The sequence below is a fragment of the Maniola hyperantus genome, chromosome 24 (assembly GCF_902806685.2).
Source record: "Maniola hyperantus chromosome 24, iAphHyp1.2, whole genome shotgun sequence".
Classification (NCBI taxonomy): Eukaryota; Metazoa; Arthropoda; class Insecta; order Lepidoptera; family Nymphalidae; genus Maniola; species Maniola hyperantus.
In genome coordinates this window covers 7,234,470-7,250,494 of record NC_048559.1, presented here as the reverse complement: position 1 = coordinate 7,250,494, position 16,025 = coordinate 7,234,470, and the positions used below count along the sequence as shown (strand labels likewise).

The following is a 16,025-nucleotide window of genomic DNA, read 5'->3' as shown; positions in this document are numbered from 1 at the left end:
AGGGCAGGAAATTTTTACATACTTACAAAATACGTGAATTTAGGGCTCTACTAACAAAATGGTTAGTTTGATAGTTTTGTAAATAATATACAAAATAACAAAATGATTATTATAATAACAAATACCCTGTAATAGTAAATTTAGCAAGTTCCAATGATTGATTGATGATATAATATTATGTACAGAAAGAACCTATTACTTTCATCGTCCTTACTTAATTTTTTAGACCTATTTATATTATTTATTGATGCAACAAAATTTCTCCGAAATGACTTCCACATTGATTGCAATTAGACCTTGCTCTCTTGATTTGATCGCAAGCCAAGTCAAGATCAATTTCATGTGATCTACTCGTAGGATGCTTTCAAAATTAAGTTTGATATTTTTTTTATTAAATAAGGAAAAAGCCTTGCGTTTTCGTGCGACACTCGACGAAAGTGAAACTTCTTATTAGACATTGTACATAGACTCTTATATGTACCTACTACCTACTCTCTCGCATACACATAATGGCCACATAGGTACATACTAGATGCTGTTAAGTCAATAAGGTATGTTTTATTGACTCGTTCGTTCGTTCATTTCATTTTGACTCTTACGGCCGCACTCAAAGTCGCTTAATCGTTACTTAAGGCATGAATTTGTATGGATAAGGAATGCCTTAAGTAACGATTAAGCGACTCTGAGTACCGCTGTTAGGTCTCCATTCCAAACGTTTATCAAGAAGTTTCGCTTCAAAAATAGTTGGCTTTTCAAAAAAAAATATTTTAAATGTTTAATTCAAGTCAGGAAATGCAATAAAACGCTGTTTTGAAATATAACTTTCTATTTACTTAAATCTTTTATTTTTGTAATTTTCAAGTGTTTTTTAACCGACGCAGTATACTCGTATTTGGAATTATTCATTGGAATCTCTGGCCTGTAAATAATAATTAAAAATAAATACTTTTTACTTGAAAATATGTTTTTACTTACTTGAAAATATGATATAGATTTTTTGTATTCATTAAAGTCTACAAAGTACTATTGTACCAACTCTAGATTCATACATGCTTTTTGGTTTTTCCTTACTTATGGACTTCTTCGAAATAGCAATAAAATGTTTAGTATATACAAAATGAGAACTCACTCGCCATTTTAACTATGTATATGTATCAACTGGCATATCAAAAGAACGGTTCACCTTTAAAATAAGTACTAAAATCTTACTTTGACACATAAAGTTAAAATGGCGATTGAAAATTTAAAATTGATTTACCCTTCACGAAGACTCGGCCAGTCAAATTTAGTTTCAATCATACTCGTTCCTAAGGACCTCAATAATCTTTTGCACGATGTTCTGAAATGTAATACAAATGAAATATTAATACTTTTCGCACAAGTATACAAAGGTGAATATTTGAATTGATCATGATAACGTTAAAATCGTGTTTATTAATTTTGTTCGTAAACATTAAAATATTCTGATTGCTTAACGATAGCAATGTTAAAGAAAACTGACCCCAAGTAACTTCCTTGGGGTATACCAAAAAATCACAAATTCCATTTTCGATCTCATATAAAATAATAATTTGTAAGCTTAAGAAAACCTGCAATAATAATGTGTGCCTCAATAGCCTAACAGGTAAGAAGGCAGCCTCAAAAGCGAAAGGTCACAGGTTCCAAACTTCAAATCTCATCCATTTCAGTACTGCCCTGTCAACCTTTCTGATTTACACAATCTGATATTTCCTTTCTTTCTCCTTATTCTTAACCACTTTTTTATTTTTCTGGATGAAATTGCTCACAGCAACCGCTTTTTCTTGCTACTTACCTAATTTAATTATTATGTTGCTTGATTTGATATAAATAATTCATTGTTTTGTTAAAAAGTTAACTTGGCAGGGAGAAAGAAAATCATGTTAAAGGAAAATTTTACCCGATATCTTTTTCGATGGCACAAGTGATGACGTGTCGGTTACGCCACACGCTGGTGTAGAGGAAGGGCCCGTAGCACTTCTGTGTGATATTCGCGGTCATACATGCGGAGATCACGCCGATCACGACGGAGCTTTTACCATGGCCCGCCACTAGCGGACCACCGTGGTCATTCTAATAGAAGAAAACATTGAAGTATAGAGAAGACAACTAATTAAAGACTCACTACAGAGAACGAGTCTCCTCTTAGAGTGAGAAGGGTTTTGGCTATACTCTGCCACAAAAAAATGCAGGGTATCGCTTTCAATTACTAACAAAACTAATTCTAGTTACTCTGAAGTTACCTCACAAAATCCTCCAGATACTGCCTTTGCTCTCCTCGTACCATTGTGAGCGGATGGATGTATCTGCGACTTGTTCGGCTCTAGCATAAACCTACGAGCATGAAAATCGTCCTCTTCTTCGTCCGAGTAGACTAGTTCTTTGCAATTTATCCCTTGTTCCTGTTCAAAATAATGAAAGGATCAGCCTGGTTGTCCAACGTGGAAATGCAGCCAGTATACAAGGCATCATGGCGGACATGATTTGTACAGTATTAGATAAGGCTAGTTTTGTATTTTATTGTAATTAAAAAAATAAACTCAAACTCAAATTATTTATTCAGAATTTTACGCTTCCTGATTGACAAATTTTTTTATTTGATGTATGATATGATATAGCTTTTAAAAAATTAGTTCTTCAAAGTTCAAAATAATTTATCGGTATATTATATCTACGTGTTATCTTCACTTTGATAGCAATACTTAATATTGATAAACCAGTATTGATTGCGATAATTGTTTACGTCACCTAATTTACTAATAATGTGCCAAATGTACAACGCGTATTACATTCCCTCGGCTCCAAATACCATGACAACTTGAAAACAATAAATAAAATTAAATGAAACATCATTTTTTGCTACTAGTTTTTGAAACCACATATTACTGAGGAAGACACGTCAATATTATACCGCTGCTGAGTCAATAAGGTAATTGATAAAGAGGTTGAAGAGGGTGGGCGAGCACAGCCCTCCTTGTGTAACACCTCTCCCCAGACCGAAAAGTCGTGAGATAGCACATATCTGCACATCTCACATTATTGACCAGTAATTTACAGTACTACTTAAAAGTTCATTAATTTTGTGTTATTAAAGCTAATTTATGGTGGCGGGGAATCGGTGGATGAGGAAGGCGGAAGACCAAAATTTCAACAATCATCAACAAATTCCTGAAAAGCCGGTTCCTCTGGTGCTGCAAATGTTCATGGGCGGTGGTAATCACTGAAATGTGGTAATCAATACGCTTACGATTTTACGTACCTATCACCTAACGTTGCTTGAAACACAATACCGTCAAAATAAAATGGACCTAAAGAGCCTTGAATTGAAGTCGAAAACTCAATACCACTTATTTTAAGTTCGCAACGTTTCCCCTTGGAGCGCTGGCTGTAGATGTGTAGACAAACTTGAGCTTTAAACAAGGCAGTTAAGATCCAGTTTACTATAATGCGGAAGGTTTTCGACACTCAACGTCAACGTTGGTTAGACATAAAATCTCGTACTAAGCGTACAGGTGATCCGCCTGCACGTTTGCTACCCTAAAGGTACCCTACGTACCTTACAGCGTTCACTCATAGAATCAGCACCCACGCCATCCTTAGCGCAAATCATGCTCTTCTCGATGATGTGGTGGTATCGTTCCGGCCACTGGCGCTGGCATTTCTTCTTCGATATAAGTATCACGTCCGTTTCGAGTAGTTCAGGGGAGTTCATTGTAGAACGGCCAAAGGTCTTAAAAATTATACGTTAGATAATCCTGTATTGCTTACGTTATAAGGTAATTTAAAATTTAGTCAGTTTAACTTTAGACCATTGTCTACGGTACTATTATACCGTAACTAAAATAAAGTAATAGGTATGTCATCATCATCATCATCGACCGATAGATGTCCACTGCTGAATATTGGTCCCTTGTAGGGATTTTCACACGTTACGGTCTTGCGCCGCCTGAATCTAGCGGCTCCCTGCTATGAAACTAATTCTACTGTCAATGTTAGGTAACTTATTTCTTACATCACCAAACCTATCAATGGATCCCCATCCAGCAATGGAAGCGACGGTTCCAGGAGCTTCGAGACTCTCAGACTGGTTGTTATAAGCAATTAGATTAGGTACAAAGTCGCAACCACGGATGCGCTTTTCGAAGTTAAACTCTTCTTCCACTTTCACTACTGCCATGTCGTTTATCATCCAACGTATATTGTCGAAATCTTTGCCGTCAAAAACATAATCTGTGAAATAATTTTTGGACTTTTTGTAGTAAGTAGGTATGTCCTTTTCTTTAATACATGGTAGATTATTTTATAGGAACGTTCTAACTTTAGCGCGCTTTTACCAATTATATTATTATTTGGTTTATTGCGTTGGTTAGTGGTTTTTACTGATGTTTATCAATAATCATAGAAATATTAAGTATGTTGTAATAGTTTCTATTATAACAGTTATTTCTACTTCAGCAATGCTTTGTATGTAAAATACTAAAATAGTATGTTTACCTTTGGGCACACATTTCCAAATGGCTTTCTTTGCGCCATTCCTGATACATTCATCTTCTTCGCCAAGTGGTAACCACCTGTTATAACATTTCAATATTTTTACTTATCTTATTTTATTTTATTGAAAAAGCAGACAAACTACAAAGTTGTCATAATATAGAAAACTAGCTTATGCTCGCGACTTCATTGGCGTGGACTACACAAATTTCAAACCCCTATTTCACCCCCTTAGGAGGTTGAATTTTCAAAAATCCTTTCTTAGCGGATGCCTACGTCATAGTAGCTATCTGCATGCCAAATTTCAGCCCGATCCGTCCAGTAATTTGAGCTTTGCCTTGATAGATCAGTCAGTCAGTCATCAGTCACCTTTCCTTTTATACATTCAGAACTAGATAATACCCGCGACTTCGTACGCGTAACGCGTGCCATATACCTAGGTGTTTTTAAATCCTGCAGAAAGTCTTTAATTTTCCGCCGTAAATTTCAGCCGAATCCATCCAGTAGTTTTTATGTGAAAGAGTAACATACAGACACACATGCACACAAACACACATACCCACAAACTTTCGCTTTTATAATATTGCTAGATGATACCCGCGACTTCGTCCGCATGTACCTATTTAATGATTTTCGGGATAAAAAGTATAAGCCTAAGTATGTCTTTCCCCGGTATGCAAGCTATCTCTGTTGAGTCTGTACCTAATTTTGTCAAAATCGGTTGAACGGATGGGCCATGAAAGGCTAGCAGACAGACAGACAGATACACTTTAACATTTATAATATTAGTATGGAAGTATGTATTGTGATGTGATAATGTGATAGTCTGATAAGTGTGATAGAATAGTTACCTGTGAGTTCCGGAGACAACGTAGAACTGGTTAACATCTTCGATGCAGGCGGCGGAAGTTAGGATGTACTGGGCGTGTATGATGACACCACCGCAGAGCCAGCTGGATGGTTTCGCCTGAGTGCTGTCCGTGGCTGCAGGCCGGAGGTATACCTTCAGCATAATCATCACAAAGATGAGAACTCCAAATACAGACAAAGTTCCGTATCTCCGGCCAAGTGCGAGTCAGACTCGCGCATCGAGGGTTCCGGGTTTTTTATTGGGCATAAAAATAAGTAAAAACCTTTTTGAATGTATAGGTAAAGCCCTTTCATCACACTTGGTATATTAATCTTACTTTGAAAGTTGAAAATGCTCCGGGATGTGGTCAAGGTCATACCGGAAAATGGTCATATCGGGAAGTGGTCATATTGGAAAGTGGTCATAACGGACCAAAACGGTCTAGCCACTTACTTACCATGTACGGCCTAGTGTCACCGGCTTCGTTACCTCTCAAAATCCTTCTCGTTTGATTTAGTAACAATTTGTTTGGTAAATGGTCTGTGCTTTCGGAATGCACTGTAACAAAGGGAGTGTAATTATAATCAGTAGGTAAGTACTTATAGTTCTTTTTTTATTATTCACTATAATATGATGCCCGCGACTTCGTCCGTGTGGATTTGGGTTTCTAAAAATCCCGTGGGAACTCTTTGATTTTCCGGGATAAAAAGTAGCCTATGTCCTTCCGGGATGCAAGCTACTTATATCTGTACCAAATTTCGTCAAAATCGATTGAACGGATGGGCCGTGAAAGGCTAGCAGACAGACAGACACACTTTCACATTTATAATATTAGTATGGAAATATGGATATACAAGTTCGCCCTGGACTGCAATTTCACCTGGTGGTAGGGAAGTGGTATAGGGAGGTCGTCAAAATTCTTGTAGTCGCAATTCCAAAGCGATTTGCCTCCTCATTTCTAATTCGTACAGCCAAGATTTTTGAACACCCTTCCAGCATCAGTTTTCACCTCCAACTATAATGTGGGTGCCTTCAAGTCAAGAGTGAATAGGCATCTTCTAGGCAAGCGCGCTCCATCTTAGGCTGCATCATCACTTGCCACCAGGTCTGATTGCAGCCAAGCACTGGTCTTTAATTTAAAAAAAAGTCTTTCTACGTGATCAAATCAGAAATGAAGAGATCCGTAGAAGAATCATAGTAGGTAACCGACATAGCTCAACGGGTTGCGAAGCTGAAGTGGCAATGAGTGGGGAACGTAGAACATCGAATCTATGGTCTGATAGGATAGGTAGGTATAAACATAAGCTAATGTGGCAATGGACAGGGCACCTAAGTTCGAATCTACTGTTAACTGATAGGTTAGGTAAACACTTACCTTTTTGAATGCCTAGAATACAAAATATCACACTGAAAAACATATCGAACTCTAGTGCAAACTATTGTTAAGAAATACAATAAAAAATTAAAAAATTAAAATTAAAAAATTAAATTAACAGAACCACCATGTCTAGTTAGCTTATTTCACGGTTGAAAACACCTCGTTGCATTCAGTTACTACATTATGCTGCACTATGTCGGACCTAGTTCAAAGCATTTCGTAGTTTTAAATTTTATTATCATTATTTCTGAATTTAAATTATGACGACAAAACAGAGACCTATGTCTAGAATGTAGTGATTACTATTTCTTTGCCTATCTACCCTCTTTACTTTTCCTTAAAAAAAAAAAAACTACAATAGAAAAGAAACCAAAAGTAGATATATATTTTATCTAATATTTTCTACTAAGTCGTTTATAATCGTTAATAATTTTATCCTATTTCAAAATTACCTATCTACCTACCTAACATTACAAAAAAAATTGCTAAACCAAAAAGAACCTTTCAACTTTCGTCATTTTCCTGATAATATTAATTGTCTATCTTTCTATCAAAAACTTTTATATTCTAGTTTTTATACTCAACACTAGATGGCATATCTAGTAGAAGATTGTATACCGCTGAAGATATTATAATAATAAATTTATAAGGTGGATTAGGTTTTAATAATTCTTTTGTAAAATTAATTATTTTAATACTTACATAAGAATTTACAAGTATTATGAATTATAATTTAAAAAAAATTTTGATACTTTTTTTGATTTTGCTACTAACCACAAGATGTCACTGTTAACCCTCTGCAATATTATAACGATTATTGTTTTAAATTAATGTACAAACTAATACCTAATAACTTTTTTATGCGTTATTCTTTAAATTTTATTTTTTATATTTTCAGATGGTTCTTTGGTAAGAATCTTTGATTTTCCGAAATAAAAAGTCCGTCCCCGGGCTGTAAACTAACTCTATGCCTAGATCTTGATTGTCGTTATGTTTGTGCCGTGCTATTTATGGTAATACAGCAGCTGTGGTGGTATTGCTTTTATAGAGTAAGTAGGTAGGTAATTAAAAAGGACCTAAAACCATTCATATTCATAGTCTATAAAGTTATTCGGGGCAACTGTCCGTACTTTTGGTTTTCAAACCGTATTGTCGTACCTACTCCTAGCACAAGCCTGACGCTTAGTTGGAGAGGAAAGGGGAATATAGTCATTTAACATGGCTAATATTCTTTTAAAAAAAAAAAAACTATAACCAACCATGCTTTAAATATTGGGTAACCGGTAAAGCAATAAACCCATAATTGCCATACTAATATTATAAATGCGAAAGTGTGTGTGTCTGTCTCTCTGTCTGCCTAAGTATCTGTTTGCTAGCCATTCACGGTCCATCCGTTCAACCGATTTTGACGAAATTTGGTACAGGGATAGCTTGCATCCCGGGAAGGACATGTGCTACTTTTATCCCGGAAAATCAAAAAGTTCCCACGGGATTTTTTAACACTTAAATCTACGCAGATGAAGTCATGGACGTCACCTAGTTTAAAATATTAGGTAAATATTTTAAACTAGGTGGGCCGGGTGCTGGTATGGGATGCAACCTGTTCAGACACGCTGGCCCCTTCCCATCTACATGGAACCAACAACAGAGCTGGTGCGGCATGTGAAGCGGCTGAAAAAGCCAAAACATGCAAATACAGGGGTCTAGGCTCCGAATATGAATTTGTCCCATTCGGTGTCGAGACCCTTGGTCCGTGGGGTCCTAGCGCTATAAGACTTTTTAAGGAAATAGCAAAAAGGTTAGTCGACATCACAGGAGACCGAAGAGCTGGCAGCTACCTCGGACAAAGAATTAGCCTAGCTATTCAAAGGGGGAACGCTGCCAGTATCTTCGGAACCTTGCCTAAAGGGACTCCTGTTAATAATATAGTTTAAATTATTAATTAATTAACTTTTAATTTGAATATTTTAAATTATCGATTAAACTAATAAATATTTTAAATGTTAGGTAGAGCCATGTACCTATCTACCTATAGTTTTGTTTTTTTATTTTCTATTTTAATTATAAAATTAAACAAACATAACTAGGTATTTCTTCCCCGAAGCGTGTGAACTTCACGTCGAAGAAGACGAAGACTTCAGTCTTGTAACAGGGTCCGTTCGCACGCTTCGCAGTCCATCCGTCCGTCTGTCTGTCTGTCAGCGGGCTGTAGGTAGGTACCTATCTTGTGAACCGTAATAGAGATAAGTAAGGTTAGAGAGTTGAAATGTTCACAGAATGTGTATTTTTATTGCCGCTATAAGTAACAAAAATCAGTAAAAATTTTAAAATGGCAGCTATAAAAAATCAATGAGTGTTAAGTAAGTAGGTACTTATTTCTTGTACGATGGTGCGGAACCCTTTGTGTGCAAGTCTGACTCGCACTTACCCGATTGTTTTAGGAAAAGTTTGCCGTCTTTATCGGTTTAACATAATTATTAGGTGGGCATGTTATTTTTGCATCAAGTAGGTAACCTATGTAAAGACAGGTTATCTAAGTACGTACCTACCATACCTAGGTAGGGATTTTTTTTGACTTTCAAGTCAGATCATATTTTCCTTTACGTAACATCAGTTACATCTTATAAGTATTAAGTATCTATCTATTTATAGGTAGATATATATTAAACTGATAGCAATGGTGGAATACGTACTTAGTAGGTACCTAGTGGGAGACTTCGGCCGTGGCTAGTTACTTACCACCCTACCGGCAAAGCCGTGCCGCCAAGCGATTTAGCGTTTCGGTTCGAAACCAAAGGGACATGGGTTTAATAAAACTGCCATAGGTAGGTAAAACCCCTTCCAGATTAGCCCGCTTCCATATTAGACTGCATCATCACTTACCACCAAGTGAGATTGCAGTCAAGGGCTAATTTGTATCTGAATAAATAAATAATAAAATAAAAAGGGCACCTACCTACCTAATACTTAGTAGGTAATGTAGCTTAACTATTATTCAGTACAGTCACGTTCAAAACTAATATCAATTCGAACGCGCCCAACAATTATTGTAAAAGCCATTCTAGTCTTATCATTCAAACCATAACACCCTTTACTTCTCGAGCTGTCCGAGCCAATAACATAAACAAGCTATCTTCGACACTACATTATTCCATTATCTATGACCATAACACGAAACTAGGGTCTATTTTATTATAAAGTGCATTGTATGGCGCGGTGGACCGGCCCCTAAATAATTTAAATGTCTTAAAAGATTCAAAAATAGTTTCCTAACATTGCCCCCCCCTAATATGTACACCATTTGTCAGGCCATAACTGGATTTAAACGGAGCGTTACAATATGATAAGGCACGCCCACTGACAAAAATATGTCTTTCCTTATCTATCTTATACGTTTCAGTAATCCTTGTGTATAGATATCTCTTTTTAGCTTTTGATCTTTCATGCAATTACGTCATATAGCCTTAAATAATAACGGTGTAAGTCAATGTATTTAATATTGAAAATTAAGCCGTAAGTTGAGTTAGTAAAAGTTGAAATTTCAGTAGCAGAGAATTGGATGGGGGAAGCGTTGAAGCGGGACGTATGTAGAAAGAGACGAGACGTGCCATTCTGGTAAAGTTAGTGAGTCCAAACGAGTTTTTATGTTTGGAAATCGTATTAAGCTTTTGTCGGAAAGTGTTCCACTCAACGGGCATAGTTGAAGCGATTGTGCGGTCAACTATCACGTTGGCGGGGGCAGCTGATTGGCTCGTTTTTGCTGATATAGTCTGTTGATACGGTCGCGCGCGGTCGGTTAGCGCGGTAACTTTGCCTATTAACCTGGAACTAGTCAAAGTGTTAATAATTATTTCTAGCATATAACTATTAACCTAGTTAAGTGTTAAAAAATATTATTTAAAAAAAATGACATTTTGTAATTGAACTGTGACAGTGATTTTTTTCAAATAAAAAAATGTCATCAGTGCATTCGGATGACGACCAAGAGGAGATCAATGTTGACTCTGATAGTAGACTATCTGGACATTATGATAGAAGTATTGGATCTGATAGAGATTCCGATTGCTTTAACGAGAGGTACAGAGATTCCCCGAATGAACATATGACTGAAACCCAGCAGCATCAACAGAGGGTAAATTTGCCCTTTAGCATATCAAGGTTGCTGGGCAAACATTTCGAGGATATAGAAAAACGACGGAATTCTGGCGAAAGTGACGATAGGAGTGACCAGGACACAGAATCGGAAAGTGCGAAAGATGACGCGAAGGATTCTAGCTTATCACTTAACTTTGCTCATAATCCGGGACTTTACCCAAACGGTAGTTTACTCCTCCGGCCAGGGTTGAGTTTGGGGGGTGGTTATTTTCCCGGTAACCCGGGGGTTGTAAGGGTGCCGGCTCATAGAGCGCTTGGAGCCCTAGGTGCGTGGGGCGTAGCCCTGGATCCTATGAGACAGGCGGCTGCTGCAGCATTCGCTCATCAGGTTGTGAAGGACAGATTAAATGGTAAGTTAAATCTAAGTGTTCAAAGGAGTTTTAAATAATAAATAATATGCAGATTTGTAAGTGTGTAGGTTTAACAGTTTGTACGTTACGAGGGGGTAGCTTGAAATTTTTCATGTAATATAAGTATATACTTACACTACAAGCGTTGCCATTCTTATAAGAATTTGTCTTATTAGGACTTGTCTGGATTAGAAGATTATGCATAGGTAGGAATAGTTATTTATTATGCAAGGGTGCAAAGATGTTATTTTGTCCCGAGAATTCAAAGACTCGAGCGCAAATAAATTTGCACCCGTGCGAAACACACAACTTTTCATCTCACTACAGTGAGGAAAACGCTAGATGATTGATAAGTACAAGAGGCGCCAGTACCGTGAAGGTTTCAATAAGAAGTTTCTATATTATTAGGCCACAAGTCAGGCAGTGAAGGAGGTTCTCACAGGAGGTTCTAATTAAAGAAGATTCTATAAATGATGAATAAAGTTTTTTTTAGGTGCGTTCAGAATTCAAATTTAAAATTCTTACCACAAAAAAAATCATTTTTATAATTCAATGAACTTCATTGTATTGTTTACTCAATAAAGCTGAAACAGATTGTTTAATTTAATTACCTAAATAAAAATAGAAATGAATTAACTATATTTTAATTTAATAAGAATAAAAGTTCCTATACGGGTCACTTAACAAGTTAGTAAATAATAATAAATAGTAAAGACAGTAAGGACGAACCGCGTTTCTGAACGTTTCATTATCACGCAGAAAGAAAAAAATTGTATTAGTAATCTGATATTTGACAACTAGTCAAACAAGTAATTTTTATCAAACGTCAAAACGCGCGCATAGTATGCGAGCTTCTATGAAATACTGGCATGTGACGTCGCAATCATTTGACGTGTTTTTTTTAGTTAGTCAAATATTAGTCATACTTATTGAAAATTGGATGTTTAAAAAAAAAGATAGGTAGGTAGGTGTTGTGTTGCATAGTTACAGCAATAAATCAGTAGATACCTAAGTAGGTACTTACGATAAAATAAAATTAATCATGCAACAAAATGCTAACGTTATTTTGACTTTAAAATGTTTTACATTTCCAAAATTAATCTCCAACACATAAATCTGTTTAAGTAGAATGTAAATCGTATTTTACTCGCTCAATAAAAATAAAAGATGTCTTTTTAATTTATTTTTATATGTGTTTTATGCAATCTGGGTCATTCTTACAAAAGTGGTGAGTTAGTGACATTTGACTACCTCCATATGAATAGGTATTATAAACGAGTAAGTGTGTTGATCTGTATGTCACCTAACACTGCACATCGATTAATCAGTTAAGGCCCAATTTTACGAACGATGCCGTTATCCAAGAATAATTAATATGCCAAGAATAAAATTAACCATTACATTTACTATTGGATAACTTATAGGTTTCACCAATCTTTGTTAAGCTATTCTTTGAAATAGCGTTTTTTAGCTGTTGTCTATCGCAGGTTTGAATTAGCCAAAATAATGAGCAAATGTTAAATACCTACTGAGATTATACGTCAATTTGAAGTTTGAATAGGTACTTATCAATGTCAATTAGCATTGATTGCCTTGTTACTTGTCTACCGTTACCATGGTTACGAGTTACCATTGAGACGAGACGATGTCAATTTGATTTTATCCAAGAAATAAGCCCGATATAAGTACCTACATTCCATACCATACCTTCAAAATGGGCGGTATAGGACGATTCTCGTATAACTTAGGTAAAGTAATTGGTTAAATGAAAATTTGGTTAAGTAACTTGCGACTTTTTTCCTGGGTATAAAATGTATTCCATGTTGGTGAAATTGACCCTAAGCAGACTATGGAATAAAAAGCCACATAGACAGCTTGCATTCCTTAGATGGACGTAGGCAAAGTAGCCATATTTATGGACATAGGCTACTTTACTCGGGAAATCAAAGAGTTCCACGAACTTAAACTTATACAGACAATGTACTAACTAACGAATATATTTTACTTACCTGTCAAAATATCTTTGGTAAATTTCTAACTGTACCTAAGTAGGAATAGGTACCTATTAGATTCGCGAAACACATTTTGTATTTGATTGTACCTACATAAACTTTTCAACCTGTCGCGTACCTACTTGTATTTTTTTTCATTTAGGTATTTTTCTACTAGCTCGTGACTTCGTCCGCGTTTCACCCTCTTAGGCGTTGAATTTTGAAAAGTACTTTCTCAGTCGACTTTTCCTTTTATAAATAATTTATATTTTAATTTTTTTAATTCGGATTCTTATAGCTTTAATAAAACTATACCAACTATACCTACTCGTATGCCAAAATTACCTACATTGCTTATTGTGATGTCCAACAGTTTTTTTCCTATGCTATAGCGTGACACATCTTTTTTTTTGGGTCCTTTTTCGAGGCGAGATTGAAGGCGCCTCGGCCACTGTAATTTGTCGCGCCGATCGTCGCCCGGCTGGGCTAATTTATTTGTTTCCACTATAAAAAACCTTTTTTCCTACCTTTTCGGAATCATTGAGTGGTCGATTCGGTATAAAAAACCTATTTCGTAATCATTGACTGGTCTATTCCTTATGATAACTTTTGTGTTTATCTTATTTCGATTCCTAAGTAGATAGGTATGCGAGAGGAATGCCATAATTAAACTACATTTACATGTAAAAATGTATTTAAACGTCGCACAGCATCGTCTAAGCGTCCCGTAGTTTGAGCAGTGCGTTGATAGATCAGTCAGTCAGTCAGTCACCTTTTCCTTATATATTTAGATCGTAGATAGAGTAATAAAGGTAGATACAGGAACGTTTGCTTTCTCATTCACACTAAAGAGAGAGCACATATAAAGTTACTAATGTGATAAACAGAGACGCAGCTAACCTATTTTTTGTCCCTTATCGTGTAACTGGTTTTTTTCAAGAATACATACAACTTACATACAAGGCATGCAACTTTATTTGCGAAACAAACTTTGAGAATTCGTGGCGTAATTGTATTTCTCATGAGCTATTTACTTGTTTTCACATAAAAAACGTTTAATACAAATATTGTTGATCGGTTAATACAAATATTGACTACTAAACAATGGTAATAATTGTCGTGTTATTCATCGTTACGTCGTGCTATCGCTATCTCATACGCGGTTACACAGTACTTAAATCTACTTACCTATTATTCTATCTACGATTTAGATTGATATTCTTGGGGTACGGAACCCTAGCTTTTTTTTTGTGTTTGCCGAACTTGTAAATCTTGTAATATTTACCCAATTAGGTGTTTTTTTGCGACCACCCGGTTCTCAGGAAGTGCGGACAATGTCGTCCACCCTGTCATTGAGACGGGAGGTAGCGTGTGCCGAAAGGATACCTTTGTCATTAGTTTAGCGCCGTACAATAATTTGACAGCTCTTTTTTAGGATTCCGTACCCGAGGGTGCCAACGGGTTCCTATAACTAAGACTCCGCTGTCTGCCTGTGAATGTGTGTTTGCGTGTGTGTGTGTGTGTATAGCTATAATTTTTTTTCGACAACGGTTGATTATTTCCTTTATAGGGATCCGTAGCCAAATGGCAAACAACGGACCCCTGCGCGAGAGACACTTCCAAAGTGGTAAAATGTGTGCCCCCCCCCCCCCCCGTAACTTCCGAAATAAGAGAATGATAAAACTAAAAAATATATATGATGTAGGTACTTACATTACTTACCATGCAAACTTCCACCGAAAATTGATTTGAACGAGATCGATAGAGTAGGTATGTAGTTTGATTTATCGTGCAAAATGTCGATAAAATACGATTGTAGTACGGAACCCTCAGTGCGCGAGTCTGATTCCCACTTGGCCGGTTTTTTTAATTTAATTTTACTACCATCTTGTATATGATTTTTTAAAAAAACTCTCTCTAGTACTCTAATCTACCACTTAGTTTACATAATTGTGGCTATAATTCCGTTGTACACAATCTCTAAACTAAACTAAAATGGCACGTCTAAATCTATTGCTATCCCTTTCATAATGTTGCTTGCGGAAAAGCATAGCACTAGATTTAGACCTGTTAATTTAGTTTTGTTTAGAGATTGTGTACAAGAGAATCGGCCCCAATATCTTTTTCTCCAACTATAAGTAGGTAGGTACTTTCTGCTCACTGAAAGCCGCTAAGTGACAAAACCATAGAGCAGAAACAAAGAGGAGATGTTGTATTAAGATTTCCCTATGAAATTTCGAGTGACATTTTGCGGGGTGAGGGGTTGTGGAACGCCGCCCACTTCTCAATTTTCCATCTGCGGGTTAGTAGCAAAACTACTCGCTTAGCGACCTAACATCGATATATTGATGTCACTACATAGTTCAGCTATCTCACACTAGATGTCAATAAGTGTAGAAATTACGTATAAAATTACTTACAAATGAAATGTGATACCATTCATAGCATCAGAACGTCTGTCTGAATAACTTTGACACGATAAAACACAACACTTCATCCTTTTGTTCTTAAAAACGCGAAAACACACCGATAATACGAGTCTCAATATATGTGAACCTGACGAACGCAGACAGCATACTAACTAAGGCCCCGCCCACAGTGATGACGTCAGGACCTAGTTGAAAATCACAGTGCACAGTTGCTTAGGCCAACTCCTCTTTGTTTCTGCTCTATGGACAAAACTGACCGCAAATAGGCGGAAACCGTCCCATTTAGATGCGCTTCAAATCCAAATAGGTAGATGCAAATTATCGACTAGTCTACACTCTACCCATAGATAATATAATTGTCAC

At 36.4% G+C, this 16,025-nt stretch overlaps 2 protein-coding genes across 2 annotated transcripts in view; one reads left to right on the top strand and one right to left on the bottom strand.

Moving 5' to 3' along the window:
• LOC117993438 (uncharacterized) overlaps positions 1-6,795 on the bottom strand; it is a 30,785-nt gene extending 23,990 nt beyond the window's left edge. The window contains 10 exon segments of the mRNA XM_069506751.1: positions 834-919; positions 1,259-1,339; positions 1,919-2,091; positions 2,262-2,420; positions 3,575-3,748; positions 4,031-4,248; positions 4,513-4,589; positions 5,361-5,512; positions 5,817-5,917; positions 6,735-6,795. Coding sequence (XP_069362852.1) covers positions 834-919; positions 1,259-1,339; positions 1,919-2,091; positions 2,262-2,420; positions 3,575-3,748; positions 4,031-4,248; positions 4,513-4,589; positions 5,361-5,512; positions 5,817-5,917; positions 6,735-6,777 — 1,264 coding nt within the window. The 5' untranslated portion in view covers positions 6,778-6,795.
• A 3,897-nt stretch (positions 6,796-10,692) lies between these two features.
• Positions 10,693-16,025, top strand: part of C15 (homeobox protein C15) — a 54,735-nt gene continuing 49,402 nt past the window's right edge. The window contains exon 1 of the mRNA XM_034981240.2: positions 10,693-11,242. Within this exon, the coding sequence (XP_034837131.1) occupies positions 10,693-11,242 (550 nt within the window). The remainder of the gene's footprint in view (positions 11,243-16,025) is intronic.